This window comes from Eurosta solidaginis, chromosome 2, assembly GCF_040869045.1.
Source record: "Eurosta solidaginis isolate ZX-2024a chromosome 2, ASM4086904v1, whole genome shotgun sequence".
In the NCBI taxonomy this organism is placed as follows: Eukaryota; Metazoa; Arthropoda; class Insecta; order Diptera; family Tephritidae; genus Eurosta; species Eurosta solidaginis.
The window spans coordinates 308,510,719-308,529,524 of NC_090320.1; the positions used below are offsets into that span (position 1 = coordinate 308,510,719).

Below are 18,806 nucleotides of genomic sequence, written 5' to 3' on the forward strand. Positions count from 1 at the left end.
TCAAACTCCCATTGTTAAATAATTTGCTTATTGTTCTATGAATAGATTGCAAATATATATATTCAAAAAAAAAAAAAAAAAAAAAAATATAGACATGAGAAAAGCATAATTTCAAAGACTTGTTTGTTTGTTTTTGTTATATCCCATACTGACAATATTTATTGAGGGATCCATCAGCATTTGGTGAAATAACTATTAAAAGGGATTTATTGTAGTTTTCGGTACTTTGCTAAAAAACATAATTTAAAATAGCACAGTACAACAAAATTACATCACTAAAAGTTGCATCAACACGTACCAACTTCCTAATACATTCAGGAAAAATTGGTGAAGGGAGAAATGGTGAACTTCGAAGTATCAATACGATATGTTTCTTATTTTATGTGGGCCAATATGTCCTAAGCCGTTCACATTTCTGTACATAGGGCCGAAGGACATCGTGTGACCAGTTTAAGTTTAAAATGTAAATCAAAAAAACTGCTGGAATATAATTTTGTTCAGTAAACGTTATTTGCGCCATGCGACCTTTCAAAAAAATACAATGGTAATTTTGCTGCAAAATTGCTCTTGTACTGTGAAATTTTTTCTTTGATTTGGTTTATATAAATACTATCCGTATTAATTGAAATCTTGGCACCTACACTATCATTTCATATAATATTGTCTGTATGGATCACTATCCAAATATTACAATTTTTACTGTACGCATAACTATCGCCCTAAGGCGCTCTGTATATGTTGTCAACAGGTTGTTGTTTCGTTGTTAAGTCCATGTTATTACAATCCTGCTGAACTCAGACTAAGTACATATGCACACATGCTCACATTCACTTCACTTTTGAATGGTCAAATGCCACTTTGTGTTGTAAATGTATGTCAACATTTAATTACAATAACGGCAAAAACATTTGGATGCTATAAATGATGAATTGAAAGAAAAAGAGTAAAGAAATCCAAAAAGCATTTCTTTGTTTGCTATGTCAATGAATTATGAAGTCGCCATAGGGAGAACATGTTTAAATAGCGGTAAAAATAATATAAAACAAAAACATATATCACAATCCTTACTAAAGTAATACAACTATAAAAAGGCATAGAATAATACAAATCTACTTCAGTATCGTTACGAATAACCAGTGAGGCAGATGACATCAGAAGATCTAAATATCAGAAACCCAATTTATATTAAAAATTTTTAAGCGCAACTAAATATGTTATCTAAACAAATTCTCGAAGCGCTTTTGATATATTCAGTCACTCGGACTTGATTTAGGTTTAAACTCTATAAAATATAATTATTTATTACTTAAACAAGCATCTACATTTAAAGGTGAAGTATTTTTTTTTTCAAAATTATTTTTGGACATTCCTAATTCACAAGATAACTAAACCTGAAAATTGTGTAAATGATGCTGAAATTAGTAAAAGAAAACACAATGGAACGTAACAATGATAATGGCCAACAACAGGAAATTCATCACCAACATGGTCACTACAATATACCAAACCAACAACAGCAATGGGTTATATTCTTAATTTCAATCATATTGTTGCAATATGCCGACTTTTGTATTTGCCATCACATACCATCAAGCAAACGAATATCACTCAATACCGAGACTAACCGTAATGACGCACACCAGCGCAACCGACCACATTTAATAGCCAACAGGAGTACTACTATATCCAATATTGAAAGAAGTCTTAGTGATAGAAACGTTAAAGAATTTGAAGCTAGAGATACGGAAGTGAAAAAACGCCGAATTGCTAGTGGCCAACCTGAGGAGATTTTTAGTCTTGATGATCGCATTGAAGCTAACTATGATGAATATCCTGTGAGTTCATGCTTGTCCACATAAAATAACTAATCCGTTATGTACATTAGATTGGCCCTTATGTGTTAAATGTTCCGATTCTCGATCTCACTCCCCAGAAGTATTGAAGTATTTAGGGCTATAACTTTTATGTGCAAAATTTTGGGACAATCAAAATAGAATTAGAGGTTGCGCATCCTGAAAAGGAAGCATTTTAACCATTTTAAGTGTCCATATTCCTTTACCCTAGAAAATTTTACACATTTTCAAGCAATTTTCGAAACTGTTTTGACCTTAATTGGAAACATTTTGAAGTTCTATGATAGATAGACATGTGTCGGTACACAGCTGTAATAGCTCAGTGAGTACAGCGCAGTTTTGCATTGCAGAATTATTTTTTTTATAGCTGCAAGTGAAGTCTACATTAAAACCAAGCAAATTTAAAAACCGTAGAAATTTTTTACAAATGTAGTTTTATTCAACATCAAAAACATCAAAAAACAATAATATAGCAAATTTTCTAAGAGATCTTTGCTTTAGAGAGAAAGTATATATCCCAAAAAACGTCTGCCTTCGAGAAGGTTCAGGCCGAGTTTCTCTTGCAGTTTGCATCGAGTTACTTTTTAATTTTTCCTCCAAATCGGCGGGACAGTACCTATATTTTGTATGCCGACTCCGAACGACATCTGCAAGGTAGATGAATTTTCACTGAGAAGCTTTTCATGGCAGAAATATATTCGCAGAGTTCGAAAAACCAGTTTCGAGGGGCGACCTCTCCTAGAAAAATTTTATCTAAAATATTTGATGTAGCTTTCTTCGGTACAGAATCTTCGGTGTGGATGGCGAGCACTTTCCCACCACATCACGGCGGCCGCCCCTAAAATTAAGAGCATATAAATATGAATAGTCCTATATTGCTAATAGAAAATGCTCGCAATGAGTTTTGAATTCGAAATCAAAACAAGCAGGCTCCGAAATTTTTTTGATTGTAGCAGCATAAGTGTGACAAGTAAAAATTTAAATTTAGGTACGTTCGATTATTGAATACAAAAACAAAAACATTTAAAGAGCTATATATTAGCACTCTGATGTTTGTGAGTGTACCTAGCCTGACGTAGCAATATAGGACTATGATATGGTATAATTCAAGATTTTTATAAAAAGCTTTAAACAAATTGGGTTGTTTGCAAAATTTCTCCGAAAATTGGGCATTAAAAAATTATTTTGCATAATGGCGCAACAAATTAAGCGAAACCTGAAATTTCAATTATTAGCATCGAACAGGAAGTAAATTGGTTCAAGTTATGTATGTCAACTAGAGTAAACATTTGGATCTTTTGCTGTTTCCAATTACATCAGTTACCAAAACGAGCTTCAAGATTCAAGTTAAAAGGAAAACGGTCAAGATTTTTTTTATTTTCCCCTTCTTCTTTTGTTTGAAAATATTTATCGTTTCATTTATTATTAATTTTAATAAAGTTTAACAAATACGAATTAGTTGATATTTTTTTCGGCATCGAATCGAACCCAGTAGCGCAATTCACTAACTTTTTAACAACATTCGATAGCGGTAACTTAGCTTAACCACCATTTTCACAATTCCGCTATTCACAACCCGAAAACTCGACAAAATAAACCCGCCTGTTATCCCTGTTGATTCGGACAATAGGCAATTATGGCGGTCTTTGTTGATGTGGCATTTGCGTTTGGGGCCCATAGGTTGTCGCGGAAGGAAACTGGAAATAATTCAAGAGTGGTGGACTTTTCTGCTGCCTTGCTGAAAATATATAAAAAGGGCAGTAAATGTTCAAATAATATAAAAAATAAATAAATTAGCACAAAATCTGTGGCGCGAACAATTGATTACTTGTTTTTTCTCAATTCCTCTTTGATCTTTTCGTATATTTTGACATTTCAATGTCAGAGATGCCAATTTTTGCCAGAGATACCAAACAAGTTCGCGAATCACTCAATCGAAAATGCCACCAATAATTGACTATGCTAAAAATTTCGATTTTAAGAATCGCCAAAATTATTGAATCGGGCTACAGCTCTACCTAAGATTACTGATAAAACGGGTGAGTAGTATCGATGATTTTCCAAATTATACTCGAGTATTTCGTACTCGATCATTTTACCAAGTGCTGAATAAAGTATCGATTCTACACCTCACCCCAATCAATGGAATTATTCGTTCTACAGTGAAATCTTGATTGATAGAGTTGGCAGTCTCTACATCTATTTGTATTGAGAATAGTTAATATGATTAACGCCCACTGTAAAATATTTCTAATGGAAAAAGGGAAATATGCACTACCAAATACTGATAAAGTTGAAATGACGCAAAATATAAAATGAATGGGAATGCATGAATTGCACAGGGTGATTGCATTCCTAAATAACTCTGAAATATGGTAGTGCAAAGTACGAAATTTCAAAAAACAATGTAAATGTCCCTTGTCCGCTCCTTAAAAGTTAATCTCTCCACAAAACGTTTAATGCCATAAGTCGTTCAAAAGTCTACGAAACTAAGTTTGAAACTTTGACCCGATTATTTTAATTGAGTACTGGTATCGATACTTTTTCTAAAAGTTCTATCAGTACCTAGGTTTTGCTTCCATAGGTGATTGTAAAATGTTACTCATACGCCCTGTTGCGCTCATATGACTTTGATAGTTCTTTGTCTTAAAGCGATCACAACAGAATTAAGATATTGGTTAATCCCGTTGTTAACTTTATTTAAGTACGCTAATTAAAATGAGCAGAACTTATGAGATATGCTTTAGTGTTTACTATTCTAAATATCATTTTTAGATGGTAGTACCAAAACGAGCTGCTCTGTTGCTAGATCGTCTCATGGTTGCCCTACACCACGCTTTAGAGCAGGAGCGTAGTAAGCTTAGCGATTTTTATGCTGAGCGTAATGAGAAGTTTATCAAAGCCAAAGAGGATAATGCTCTTAATAGTGATCCCGATCAAACTAACATGAATCATATGTATAGCGATGATGATCCCTCAGTTATGATGGACTATGATTTCAAAGATTTAAATTCTATAAATCGCGCCACTGGGCAAACTGTAAGTTGGATAATTAAAGCATAACTGTTTTTTTTTTTGATTTGGGCATGTGCGAGAGAAATTTTCAGTTAATGGCAAAGAGCTTTCAGAGAAGAGGAGACATCAGCTTGGATTTTGGCAGTAACAATGACGAAAATGTTGCTATGCTGACTGCTGCTGCGATGACTGATGAAGACTTCGGTGGTTTAGGTGGCGGTGGTGGTAGTGTTGGAGTTGGACTCAATAGCATTGGCAACAGTGGACGTATGTACTGGCGATGTTATTTCAATGCAGTAAGCTGCTTCTAAACACACACAAAAATAAACAGAAATATTTGATTATACCTAAAAAGTATTTGTTTGGAAAGTTATACACATGCATAAATGTAATACTTCTATACACTTTTGTATGTAAGCATGCCTATATATGTATATTAATATGTATATAGCCATATTCATGCATACATAATTACATTTATAATAATTCTACACATTATTTTACATTATTTGTGCGAGGAAAACTTTATTTTTACGAATAAGAAAATAAAAATAAAAGGGTATATTATATGTATAAATATATATACACTAATTGAGAAAAATGCAAAAAAATATTAATACTTTCTATAGTTAATTTCAAATTCGCATTTGATCTACATATTAATGTTTTTCTTTGGGGTCTGGAAACTTACAATAACTGCAGAAGTAATTCTGTCAAAATATTTAGCGTGGCTTGAAAATGGAATGAAATTTTTGTATATTTTTCAGGCACTGCCGGCATACATACATATGTATATCTGCTCTACTTAATCATGAGGCATTTTCAGTATATACTACAATCATAAATGATGATGAAGTTATCGTTTAAAATTGCCCTCTCTTTATATCGCCCAATCTTATTGGAACGTATACGGTACAAGCTTCGAGGGGATCGCCCCTTTTAGCAAGCTCATCCGCTCTTTCAATCCCATCGATTCACATACGTCCTGGTAGGTGTATGCTTCGGCCTACCCCGAATCTTTCCAGGGATTGTCTACACTTTAATATATTTTTAGATGTTGTGCTATGCGTTATTATTGTCTTAATTGCTGCTTTACTGTCAATTTAAAAGTGGACGCGGCTGCGGTTTAAGCTTTTTTCCTTAAGTCTTAAGTATTCTCTCTTCAGAGATACGATCCACTTTGTGAGTCTAATATCGTAGGCTTTGTCCATGCCTTTCCTGCTTAATCCTGCTTAATGGATATTTTAACTTCTCTCAAAAGGGTTGGGACGACTATTGTCGTTTCAGCGAGTGTTGCACCCTCCTTTGCCAACTTACAGGGGGAATCCAAACCTTGGCCTTTGGTATCGTGGGGATCAGGGCTCTATCCACCACCTTCAACATTGCGCCTTCTTCTTTTTGAAGGTCTTGAACAACGCTCTGCAGCTATTCTAAAGTCACGGTATTGGTTCAGGTCATCAGCTTAGCCTCATTGTGCCATCCAGCTGTTTCGAGGGCTGGCAGCGATCTGGTTGATTCATTATGCATCATTTTGATCATGATCAATAACCTGAAAGCAGCGGTTGCAAAATTGAGGGTTGCTCGTAGCAAAGTTTACGTCAGAGAACTGTTTGCGCCATTCTACAAGTGTCTCACGGGGTCTATGCTAAGCCACCGTTCTCATCGTTGGTTGGGCCAACCACTGGATTCAAGTGCTGCATAATTCTTAATGCTGCGCAATATATTGAGAGGGTTCTTTTAATCTGCCTATCTCGTTGTTCCACAACACCGCCCTGGCTGCAAATCATCCAATAGGCATGGTTCGCATATTACCCTGGATTGGAGGGTTGGCAGTTCTTGGTCACCGATATCCCGCCGCCCTCCTATGAAGCGAAACGGCGTAGATGCCGCTCAGCCTCATAGTCGGGTGCCATGAAGTTCGGCTAAGCCCTAGCACCAACGACATGGTGCCTGCTATAGTGAGGGCTTACGGCTAGTACTTTCGCCTGGAAAATATTACAGTGGTGTGGCAGCTTGTAGGATAAACCATAAACCCTAAAATCCTCCATTACTTCGGAGCAATCGGTGAACACGTGTATCGCCTCGTCTGCCATTTTGGCACCTTTGCCATAACCATCTCACTTTGTAACTCTAGGAACCCCTTCGAAGTGCAGGTACGGAATAAGGTACTCTGTTCATCCAGATTTTGCAGTTGTTAGCACTTGGTTCTTCGCCAGCAAGTAGAGTTTGCAGGTGGAATGTGCAGAATGGCATACATGCAGCCGTCATGGTTGTTTTTAGAGCTCCCGTAACACCGAGCATTACGCAAGCTACTCTTTTTTGTGTTGGTGTCCACCAAACAACAACTCCATAGTATAGGATATGCTTTACTATCGTTGTTAATACACAATGGGAGAACCGACCGGAGCGACACGGGGCTTTTTTCCCGACCAAGGGATGTCTATGTTTAGTGTAAACACCATTAATTTAATGCGTCCCCCCACAAATTGTCATACTGGGAGCAGCTCCCTGCAACTGGACTGCTCCATATTCCCCTGGTCCGGTAAGGTATTGAACCCAACCCCGATCCAAGGATGTGGTTCTTCTGCATATGCCAGGACCATGCTGCCATAACACAAGTACCAGCCCATCAACATCAGGTACCCTAGCAGCAGTCGGACAGCAAGCAAGACAAAGCTCAAATCCTTCAAGGTGTGTCCACTCATCTCTAACCACCAAAGTGACGACTGCCCCCGTTGCACTTCAGAAATTGTAACTGTTTAACCGGAAAGATGGCAAAGATTGTTGATTACATGAACAAAAATAATATCTGTATAGCCGCAATTCAATCAATGTTAAAGCCAGATCAGACCTCCGAACTTACGATGGTTACAACATCCATAGAAAAGATCGCGCAAGGGGTAATGGTGGAGTCTGTTAAATAAATCACCACTATGATTCAAAAATGGAAGAACACTGACGATCCGTTTCATGGATCCCTTTATTTATAGACAATTAACCTATTCTTAATTCTATCTGAACGAACGCAGTTCGTCCAGTGTGTAAATATATGTACATACATAAATATTTATATGTACACACTTACAAATTATTTTGGTAACGCATTTCATCATGCAATGTATATCAACACCAATGCTTCTAAATACCAAGCATCAGAGTCAAAGCAAAGAATCATCTTATAGCGTTTTCTTTTCTGGCAAAAGTGTTACGCTTTTTGTATGCCGAACAAGGGTTGTTGTTGTTGTAGCTATAAGGTTGCTCCCGAAGCCTTTGGGGAGTGTTATCGATGTGATGGTCCTTTGCCGGATACAGATCCGGTACGCTCCGGTACCACAGCACCATTAAGGTGCTGGCCCGACCATCTCGGGAACGATTTATGTGGCCACATTAAACCTTCAGGCCATCCCCTCCCTCCCCAACCACAAGTTACATAAGGAGCTTAGGATCGCCAGAGCCTCGTCTGTTAGTGAAACAGGATTCGCCGCGGATAGGTGAGGTTGACAATTGGGTTTGGAGAAGCTATATGTTGCGCTGGCAACCTGCAGGGTTGCGCTACACAGTCCCTTGAATCTGGTATTTTAGTCGCCTCTTACGACAGGCATACCTACCGCGGGTATATTCTGACCCCACCCTAACCCGCTGGGGGAAACAAGGGTTCAAATGTAACTCTTGCGTCAATTAATGAGTTTCGCGATCTTGGCGTAATTTTTGACTCATCTTTTACTTTTTGTAATCATGTAAACTTTCTCATACCAAAGGCTTATACCAACTTAGCTTTCTTGCGACGATATGCCAAGGATTTCAAGGACCCATATACCAGGAAAATCTTATACAATGCCTTAGTGCGTTCCAAGTTAGAGTATGCATCAGTCATCTGGAATCCCATATACTCCTCACACTCTTTAAGAATTGAAAGAATTCAGCGCAAGTTCATACGATTTGCTCTTCAACCTCTGCACTTTGTTAATCCCCTGCCACCCTACAATGCAAGATGCATGCTTATCAATGTCTTGCCACTTGAAGTTAGACGTCTTGTTCAAAACGTAATGTTTATTTTTGACATAATATCCGGTGCCATTGACTGCTCAGAACTACTTGGGCAGTTGAATTTCAATGTCCCTAACAGAGCTCTCCGCTTTCACAGTACATTCCGCGTTGAAGTGCTGCGTTCGAATTACTTCAGTTTCGCACCTCTTATAAGAGGTCTTGTAGAATTTAATCGCCTATCCAGAAGCCTTGACCTGGACTTTGCCATGCCAAGGTCTCTGTTTAAGGCACGCATTGAGTCCTATTACTTATCTCAGTAAATCTTACTTTAAAATTGTTAAAATAGTACTAAGTTAACCTGTAATCTAGTCAGTAAGGTTGTTACCTTTTGACTTAATAAAGATATGAAATATGAAATATATTTGGTTCTATTCTTAAAAGCAGGTAACGCCTTTGCGGGGTATTTCGTTCTTTTGTGAAAATTCTTGCCTGCTCGCAACGCAAAACCGTTACACTTTTACCCTGCATAAAATGGCGGTGTGGCAGTGCAACTCTGCTCAACCAACTGATCGTGACAATTTATTTTCGTAACTTCACAAATTTTTAGCGAAGAAAATTGTAATTGAAGTAAGGAAATCAGCTAATACACGGGGGCTACCGTATGTATGTTCTTTGCATGCACTATAAATGTCGAAAATTTTCTGGGGTAGGAGTAACTATATTAAGGCTTTACCATTTACTTAGGCAACAATTTTTTTTCAGAAAAGAAAACGCTATTACTTATCATTTCTGTTGGTGACGTATTTCCTATGTGTCTCAATTCTCTGATAAGAAATACGTTTCCCAAATATCTAGTATTATATATGCATGTGTGATACATGCATGCAAGTATGTACATCAATGCATATAATCTTTAAATTCTTAATAGTAAACTGTACCAAGAGATAATAACTAACTCAGATTTTAAATAAAGTTGGATAAATGTCACGGTTTTTTACGCTGAGTACAAATCGCTGGCCAACAATTTTCAATGATAACCCCTTTTCGAAATGGGGTCAAAAACCCGGCAGTTTTTGATTTCAGTTTAAGATCATCTTTACTTTGAACCAAAGCGTTCATTATTTTGCAATTATTTTTAGTGACCGTTAAAAAAACTTCGTCTTATTAAAAGTATATCAAAACAAGAAGATTTATTCCTGAATTTATTCTACTTGTAACTCTTTATACCTATACATATATCTCGTTGCGGTCTAATGTAAGTATATATGTATAAAGCAAACCATAATACTAAGTGTCATATAGCAAGCAGTTAGATGTTATTAGAATGTCGTGCAATTTGAAACTTTTTTACATCTTGATGGCTCAACAAATTGATCAATAAAACTTTTTAATGTATTCCTTAAGAGACAGTCCGCATAATAACTACATGACCTTTAGTAGTTTGCTTTAGCATAATCGTCATAAACGTAACAACTATTACACCCACATTGGTTGTTAATGTATTTTCACTTTATGCAACTACGTATGTGTACCCACTAAGGATTCTAATCCCGAGATTCCGTGACTTCATTCTTTTTAACAACCGAAAGTCCTAGGAAGACAATGCTTTGCTGAGATAAAGCATTTCGAGCTTGCAGCTAAAGCACGGTCAGCTTCAAATATAGCGGCGTTATTCAAAAGAAAATAGAAAATAAAAAAGGGTATAATTTTGTGAGATATCACACCATTAGCGGCGTTTGTGGTGAAGCATAATTTTGAATAAAAAATAATATTTTTTTATATTTCATATCCTGTAGAAGCATTAAAATATCCTAGATTAATCTAATATATATTATAAATGGGAAAGTTTGGATGTTAAGATGTTTGGATGTTTGGATGTTTAGATGTTTGGATGTTTGGATGTTTGGATGTTTGGATGTTTGGATGTTTGGATGTTTGGATGTTTGTCCAGACGTTTGTCTTTGTGACTCAATAACGCAAGAACGGCTGGACCGATTTGGATGAAATTTTGCACACATATAGCCAATAGTCTAGAAGGATCTACTGGCTATATATTTTTCAAAAGGGGCGTGGTCCCCGCCCCCTAGGAACAGTTATAATTTAATTATTATATTTTTTCGTCTTTGCGTCTGAATCACGCCAGAATGGCTACACGGATTTTGATGAAATTTGGGACACAGACAGTAGTCTACTAGCGAAATTTTTTTCGAACATGGAAAGAGGGGTGGGGGTCCCACGACCCTTCGAGAAATTATTTTTCATAATTTTTACACATTATAACTTTACGTATACTGGCCTTCACCAATATCACAGACTCAAGGGGTCAAATAAGTCGAGGGCTTACAAAGTAAGCAGTGATACCTTCCGCCCGCCTGCCCCCCTTTATGTTGTTGTTGTTGTTGTAGCGATTAGTTACTCCCCGAAGGCTTTGGGGAGTGTTATCGATGTGATGGTCCTTTGTCGGATACAGATCCGATACGCTCCGGTAACACAGCACCATTAAGGTGCTGGCCCGACCATCTCGGGAACGATTTATATGGCCACATTAAACCTTCAGGCCATCCCTCCCTCCCCACCACCAAGTTCCATGAGGAGCTTGGGGTCGCCAGAGCCTCGTCTGTTAGTGAAACGGGATTCGCCGCTCGAAGGTGAGGTTGACAATTGGGTTGGAGAAGCTATATATTGCGCTACACAACCCCTTGAATCCCTGCCCCCCTTTATCTCCCCCTCTGGTGTAAAATCTATAAATTGTTATAACTCAATATAAATTTTCTCCTAAATCAATAGTTTTTGGTATCTGGTACATACAGAACGAGATCTAGATAATTTTGGAGGAACGATCAGTGGTCCTCTCCTCTACTCCCGCCATCCGCCCTCCGTCAATTGTTTTTATTAGCACGCTTTTATTAGCTTTACCTGTATGTCTCTATGTAACTTTTTATTCACTCCAATGCGCCTGCTGCCTTATTAACATGGTTTTATAATTAGCTTCACCTTATTTGTAATCCCGTAAGGGTCATATCGAGGCCCTTCCGGGATCATTTCTGGATGGTTTTCGGGATCGGTCCGGGATCCCGCCGGGGTAATTTTGGGACTTTTTCGGGATCATTTTGGGACCCTTCCGGGATCATTTCTGTATAGTTTTCGGGATCCGTCCGGGATCCCGTCGGGGTTATTTTGAGACATTTTCAGGACTATTCCGGAATCATTTCGGGACTATTTCGCGATCATTTGGGGACCCTTCCGGCATCATTTCTGAATGGTTTTCGGGATCCGTGCGGGATCTCGTCGGGGTCATATGGGGACTTTTTCGGGATCATTTGAGGGCTCTTCCGGCATCATTTCTGGATGGTTTTCGGGATCCGTCCGGGATATCGTCGGGGTCATTTGGGGACTTTTTCGGGATCATTTGGGGGCTCTTCCGGCATCATTTCTGGATGGTTTTCGGGATCATTTTGGGGCTCATCCGGCATCATTTCTGGATGGTTTTCGGGATCCGTGCGGGATCTCGTCGGGGTCATATGGGGACTTTTTCGGGATCATTTGAGGGCTCTTCCGGCATCATTTCTGGATGGTTTTCGGGATCCGTCCGGGATATCGTCGGGGTCATTTGGGGACTTTTTCGGGATCATTTGGGGGCTCTTCCGGCATCATTTCTGGATGATTTTCGGGATCATTTTGAGGCTCATCCGGCATCATTTCTGGATGGTTTTCGGGATCCGTCCGGGATCCCGTCGGGGTCATTTCGGAACTTTTTCGCGACTAATACGGGATCATTTGGGAACCCTTTCGGCATAATTTCTGGATAGTTGTCGGGATCCGTTCGGGATCCCGTCACGGTCATTTCGGAACTATTAGGGGATCATTTGAGGACCTTTCCGGCATCATTTCTGGATAGTTTTTGGAATCCTTTCGGGATCCCGTCAGGGTCATTTCGGGGCTTTTTCGGGATCATTTAAGGATGGCTTTCAGGATTCGTCCGGGAACCCGTCAGGGTAATTTCTGGACTTTTCCGAGACTATTTTGGGATCATTTTGGGACCTTCCCAAGATCATTTCTGGATGGATTTCGGGATTTGTCCGGGATGCCCTCAGGGTCATTTTGGGACTATTAGGTGAGCATTTGAGGACCGTTCCGGCATCACTTCTGGATGGCTTTCGGTATCCGTTCAGATTCCCGTCGGAATAATTGCGGGACTTTTTCGGGATCATTGGGGTCCCTTCCAAAATCATTTCTGGATGGTTTTTGGGATTCGTCCGGCATCCCGTCGGTTTCATTTCGGGACTTTTTCTCGACTAATACGGGATCATTTGCGGGCCCTTTCGGTATCATTTCTGGATAGTTGTCGGGATCCGTTCGGGATCCCGTCAGGGTCTTTTCGGAACTATTGGGAGATCATTTGAGGACCTTTCCGGCATCATTTCTGGTTAGTTTTCGGGATCCTTTCCGGGTCCCATCAGGGTCATTTCGGGACTTTTTCGGCATCATTTAAGATTGGTTTTCAGGATTCGTCCGGTATCCGTCAGGGTAATTTCTGGACTTTTCCCAGACTATTTCGGGATAATTTTGGGACCCTCCCAAAATCATTTCTGTATGGTTTTCGCGATCCATCGTGGATCCCCTCGGAGCCATTTCGGAACTTTTTCTGGAGTTAGTCGGGATAATTTAGGGACCCTTCCTGGACCTTTTCTGGATGGTTTCTGAGATTCGTCCGGGAGCCCGTCAGGGTAATTTCGGAATTTTTTCGGGACTATTTCGGGATCAATTTGGTACCCTTCAGGTATCATTTCTGTGTGGTTATCTGGATAAGTCTAGAATCGTGTCGTTGTCATTTCGGGTTTTTTTGGGACTACTTCGGGAACTTTTGGAAACACTTCCGGGGCGTTTCTGGATGGTTTTCGGGATCCGTCCGCGATATCGTCGGGGTCATTTCGTGGCTTTTTCTGGAAAATTTCGTTATCATTTTGGGATCCTATCAGGTTATCAGCTCATAAAGCTCTTTTTTTTACTCAATTACAAAAATAAAATGCATTAGACAGAAAAAAAATTTTAAACAGATAACTTTATAAGCAGGCTAACGTGAATAGCCCACATATTTCATTTCCTCCTTGCGGACGGGGCCGCGGGTAAAGGCTAGTATATATATATTTTTATGTCTACTGCTACCTCGAAAATTACTCAACCCATTTCTATGAAACTTGGGACGTAGATTATTATAATTAGGCCCGCCATAGATTTTCATCAGTGTAGCGTTGTTTTTCATATTGGTAAAATCTTTCTATACTGAAATTTCCTTTCAATAATAAAACACAATGAAACCTTGCATATCTAATTACTATGTTTTTAGCCATTTGCCAGCTCATCAATTTCACGGGTATATAATGTTGTCAGTGCTTTTGTTAGCCTCGTACTTCCGTCATCTTTTGATGTAAATTTTCAACTATATACCAACCTATAACTTAGAAAAGGCTACAAAAAATTTTTAAAAGAAGGTTTTGGGGAAAGTTGTTATGTATCTCTTAAGGTTTTACTTATTAGACTAAATATAGAATTACATATCGAAGGCTGAGTGGAAAATGATTCTATCTTGGTGACAGTAAATGCTCTATCTGAAAATATTTTTTAACAACACCCTGTTCTGAAATGTGTTTCAAAAGCGTCCCATTTCAAAATTTGTTGAATTCAAGCTCTGATATACGTTCTTCAACCGAATACTGGGATAGGGCGTTTTTGAAACAAATTCTGAAATACATATGATGTTACTCAAAATTTTCTGAGAAGGGGCGTTTTTTCAAGCAGTAGGCGGGATAGGGTGATATTTCACTCTGTAGTCGATAGACATACGTACAAGATAAGGAACTTAGTATTCTTAATGAAGCTTAAAAAATGTAACCTTTTTAAGTCATAAACTTCGGCCTCGGTAAAAGGTTGATCGAAACCGAGCGCCTTTGGTTCAGACACCCACCTTCGGTTGGACTTTACATGAGAGCTTATTATAAGCTTATTTAATAAATTTACGCACATAATTTTTGGTGGCTATATATGTGAGTGCATTCGTGCGTCAGAGGATAACGCATTTTTGAAACTGTGAGATAGGACGCTAAATTTAAGGACACATAATAGATAATAACGTGATTATACTGCACAAGACAACAGTACGGAAAATCATTATTCTAAAATACACTGGCCGTTACCACAGACAAATTGTAGATGCAACTATAATCCCTTGTACAAAGAAATATATAATAAACGTATGTACAACAGAAAGGTAAATCAAAATACCTTAACTTAATAATTAGGCTGACTTGAATATCCCAAGTGCAAATGTGCACTTGTTGTTGTTGTTATTGTATTAACGATAAAGACACTCCCCGAAGGCTTTAGCGAGTGCTACCGATGTTGATAGTCCTTTGCCGGATATATGTAGATCCGGTACGTTCCGGTAACAAAGCACTATTAAGGTACTACCCCGACCATCTCGGGAACGTTTTATATGACCGCATTAAACCTCCTAGGCCATCCCGCCCTCCCCACCCCCTAGTTCCATGATGAACATAGGGTCGCCAGAGCCTCGGCTGTCAATGAAACGGGTAGGAGAGGTTGACAATTGGGTTGGAGAAGCTATATATCGCGCTGGCAACCCCTTGAGAGGGTTGCGCAACACAATCCCTTGACATTGGATTCACCCAATTGAGACATGCCTTTGGTGTTTGATAAATGCTTTGCGCTGACCATACTCTTCTTCAATAGTTACATCTCCAAAACTACATGCTTTCTTACAGAAAAAAAAAACAATTCAAGCTTAAACTTATATAAGCTGTTATTAAAATTTATAACACTACTGAATCGATTTGCTAGATGTATAGTCCTAGTTATAGGTTCATTAATAGCATAATTCGTTTTATGAGTTCTTTCGATAAATAATTTATTATGCCGAAGATCATGCAGTGGAGTATATGGAATGAACAAATTAGATAAATCAGAGCAATTCGTGCTAAAGTTTATTACATTATAGGCAAGCATGAGTGAGATAAAACTTCTTCTGTCATGCAAAGCCTGAAGACCAAGCACTTAGTGCCTGCTGGTATATGATGGGAGGCCGTCTGGCCAGTGAAGCATACGTAAAGCAATTTTGTAAAAATTTTTGGAACTTTCTCAATTTTATAGGAGTTAGATTCATAGAAAGGATTCCATATTACTGATCAATATTCAACACCACTTCTGATCAAGGATATATAAAGTGCCTTCAACGTCATAGGGTCCTTAAACTCACTGGTGTTACGTCTACTGAACCCAACCATTGGAACAAATTTTGAAACAACGAAATCAATGTGACTAGAAAAAGAGAGTTTGGAGTCAAAAATTACAGCCAAGTCTTTACACTCACGATTAAGAGATTTAGCATTTAGTTTGTAGACAAAGTATGTGGCAGTTGTCTTTATGGAATAAGACACAACACAGAATTTGTTTGAATTAAAAAATAAGTTATTGTCTGCGCACCATACGGAAAAATAGTCCAGATCAGAACCGTTAGAAATAAAATAAATAAATAAATATAAGGCGCTATAACCTCCGAAGAGATTTTAGGTCGAGCTTCTCTTCAAATTTACGTCGTGCTCCTTTTTTTAATTTTTTATGCCGCCTCCGAAAGGCATATGCGAGGCAGATGAGTTTTCACTGAAAGCTTTTCATGGCAGAAATACAATCGGAGTGCTTGCCAAACACTGCCGAGGGGCGACCCCGCTTAGAAAAATTTTCTTCTAATTGAAAAACCTTATTTCTAAAATTATGATGTTGCTTTGCCCGGGGTGTGAACCCAGGGCATTCAGTGTGGTAGGCGGAGCACGCTACCATCACACCACGGTGGTCGCCAATAGTTAGAAATAGTTTGACAAATAAATAGTATATTTTGTGAAATATATAGTGTTAGTGTTATATTTCAATCATTAAAGGGGAGGAGTGATGGGAAACATATTGAGTAAAAAGTGCTAAGTCAGGAGAAAAAATTTGTTTTGAGTGAGGAAATTGTGCTAAGTCATAAAATAACTGCTGGGGTAGCACACATTATTTTTATTTATCTTTTTCAAAGCTTCTACACTCAAAAGTATTGCAACTAAGGTATCCTCACTCACAGTTTTGAAAAATAAAGGTTATTTCAAAAATAATTCATTTTTTTTTTCGTCTCCTGTACAATTCGTAAAAGTTGACTTAGCACATTTTCACATTAAGCTAACGATATACATGTAACAATAAATATAAAAAAGAAATGTCAAGAATTGGGACGATAGAAAGTTACAATTAAATGAAGCTCTGTAAAAGTGCTAAATAATAATTATATGCCGAAATTTATTCCGATATTTTTGCCGAAATCGTTACATTGCGTTTAGCGACTTTTACGAAATCGGAACATATGTGTTTCTTTTCATTACAAATTTAAAATAAATCCTTAATTAAAACTAAAATAAAATGTATATATGATAATATAAAAAAATTGCAGTTTTCGAAACAATGCCGATCAGTGGGCCGGAGAAACGTGCAAAATCTGGGTGGGTAGTTTGGATCGGCGATAAAGGTGTTAGGCATGAGGGGTATTATTCTATAAATTGGGTATGATCAGTAATCAATTGACAAGCAATAATGTAATGAAGTTTTTATGGTAATTTTTATCGACTATTTGACAGCCTTTCACTAATTCCAGGGTGGGTGCATACCCACGCCTTTCGCCGGCCCTGCCGATCACATAAGACTTGAGGATTTAAAAAATATATCGACTCCTGAGTGGAATGCTTTTCATCGGTGATAACTGTAGTCGTACAAACATACATATGTACGTATGTATATACATACATACATAGCGTTATGTGTGTTTATCGGAGTTCCAATTAACCAATAAGTATTTAGTAGTAAATATTAATAATTTATCGTAAATCTGCTATATATCAAATTTGTGTTAAGAGAGCTCTTATCTCGCTTACCAGTTAAACTCTGGGAAAAAACGGCTGATTGACTTTTATAAAATTTGGTAAATCGCAGGTTAGTATACATAGGTTTGAGTCATTATAATTGGCGAATGCCTGTTAGGTCTCTGATGAGACAAGCGCTAAGGGATGGCATCGGGCTAGCAGCCTATGCGGAAAAATCGGATCTAGTTTTCTTTAGAACATATAGGGTTTCGAATTGGATTACACATAGCCGGGAGGCGTAACCCTACAAGGGAAAAATATCACGGAATTTTTCTAGACAGTTACATGACATGTGGTGGAGAGGGCTAATAAGGCATCACCGGATATTTCTACTTTATACCGTTTCAATACAGAAAAAAGCAGATCCTGCATGCTGTCAGATAACTCTAGTATCTCTTAGGCGGAAAACTGTGGTATCTTTTAAGCGGAAGTGGTTTTAGGCAATTGTTCTGGAGTGCAAGCAAGAATTAGAGGTAATTTATTCCGGGTGTAACATATATCTAAGTACACTGGGTTTCCGGTAATAAGAGAATATATGGTAATGAAAAGAAAGGATAAGGCAAAAAGGGGACTCAATATAGGTGAGGTCCCAATCCGTTTCGAAGAAATAAACATGAGTTATGATCAATCATTATTAAAATAACATACATATTTTATCACATCTCTAGAGATATAACACTTCAGGCTTGTGATACTTCTGTACGTGACAGTAGATAGGAAGAGCAGGTCGCATGAGAAAACGGTTAAGCATGTGCTAGGTTCATGCCCTGCATACACACTCAAGATCTCAGCTCCTAGGGACGTTATGGTTACCACATATCGATTCAACAATCAAGCCGGGTCGTGGAAATCTTTTGCCGAGGCTGGAGTTATTTTATGGCATAAGTTCTGATACTTAGTTGGTTGTCAAACAAGTTCTGGGCCCACTAGGGACAACGTATGATCATTAGATCTTTAATTCATGATAATTTGTACCAGTATTAGCACA

The 18,806-nt window shown here is 38.2% G+C and overlaps 1 protein-coding gene across 4 annotated transcripts; it reads left to right on the forward strand.

Moving 5' to 3' along the window:
• Positions 1-858: 858 nt before the first annotated feature.
• On the forward strand, positions 859-5,409 carry AstCC (Allatostatin double C). 4 transcript variants are annotated; one of them, XM_067770194.1, is made up of 4 exons: positions 859-1,330; positions 1,423-1,835; positions 4,629-4,892; positions 4,961-5,409. In XM_067770194.1, the coding sequence occupies exons 2-4, from the start codon at positions 1,437-1,439 to the stop codon at positions 5,177-5,179; spliced, it is 882 nt and encodes a 293-aa protein (XP_067626295.1). In that variant the 5' UTR covers positions 859-1,330; positions 1,423-1,436; the 3' UTR covers positions 5,180-5,409. The 4 variants fall into 4 exon arrangements, with proteins under 4 accessions (XP_067626295.1, XP_067626293.1, XP_067626292.1 ...); XM_067770192.1 differs by having other exon boundaries at positions 859-1,273; positions 1,382-1,835; XM_067770191.1 differs by having other exon boundaries at positions 859-1,835.
• The last annotated feature ends 13,397 nt before the right edge of the window (positions 5,410-18,806 follow it).

Bases quoted from the DNA above. Each gene is read 5' to 3' on its own strand.
- AstCC (XM_067770191.1), top strand. From the start codon at position 1,407: ATGATGCTGAAATTAGTAAAAGAAAACACAATGGAACGTAACAATGAT. The intron at 1,836-4,628 runs GTGAGTTCATGC...TATCATTTTTAG, and splicing joins CTAACTATGATGAATATCCT to ATGGTAGTACCAAAACGAGC. The intron at 4,893-4,960 runs GTAAGTTGGATA...AGAAATTTTCAG, and splicing joins ATCGCGCCACTGGGCAAACT to TTAATGGCAAAGAGCTTTCA.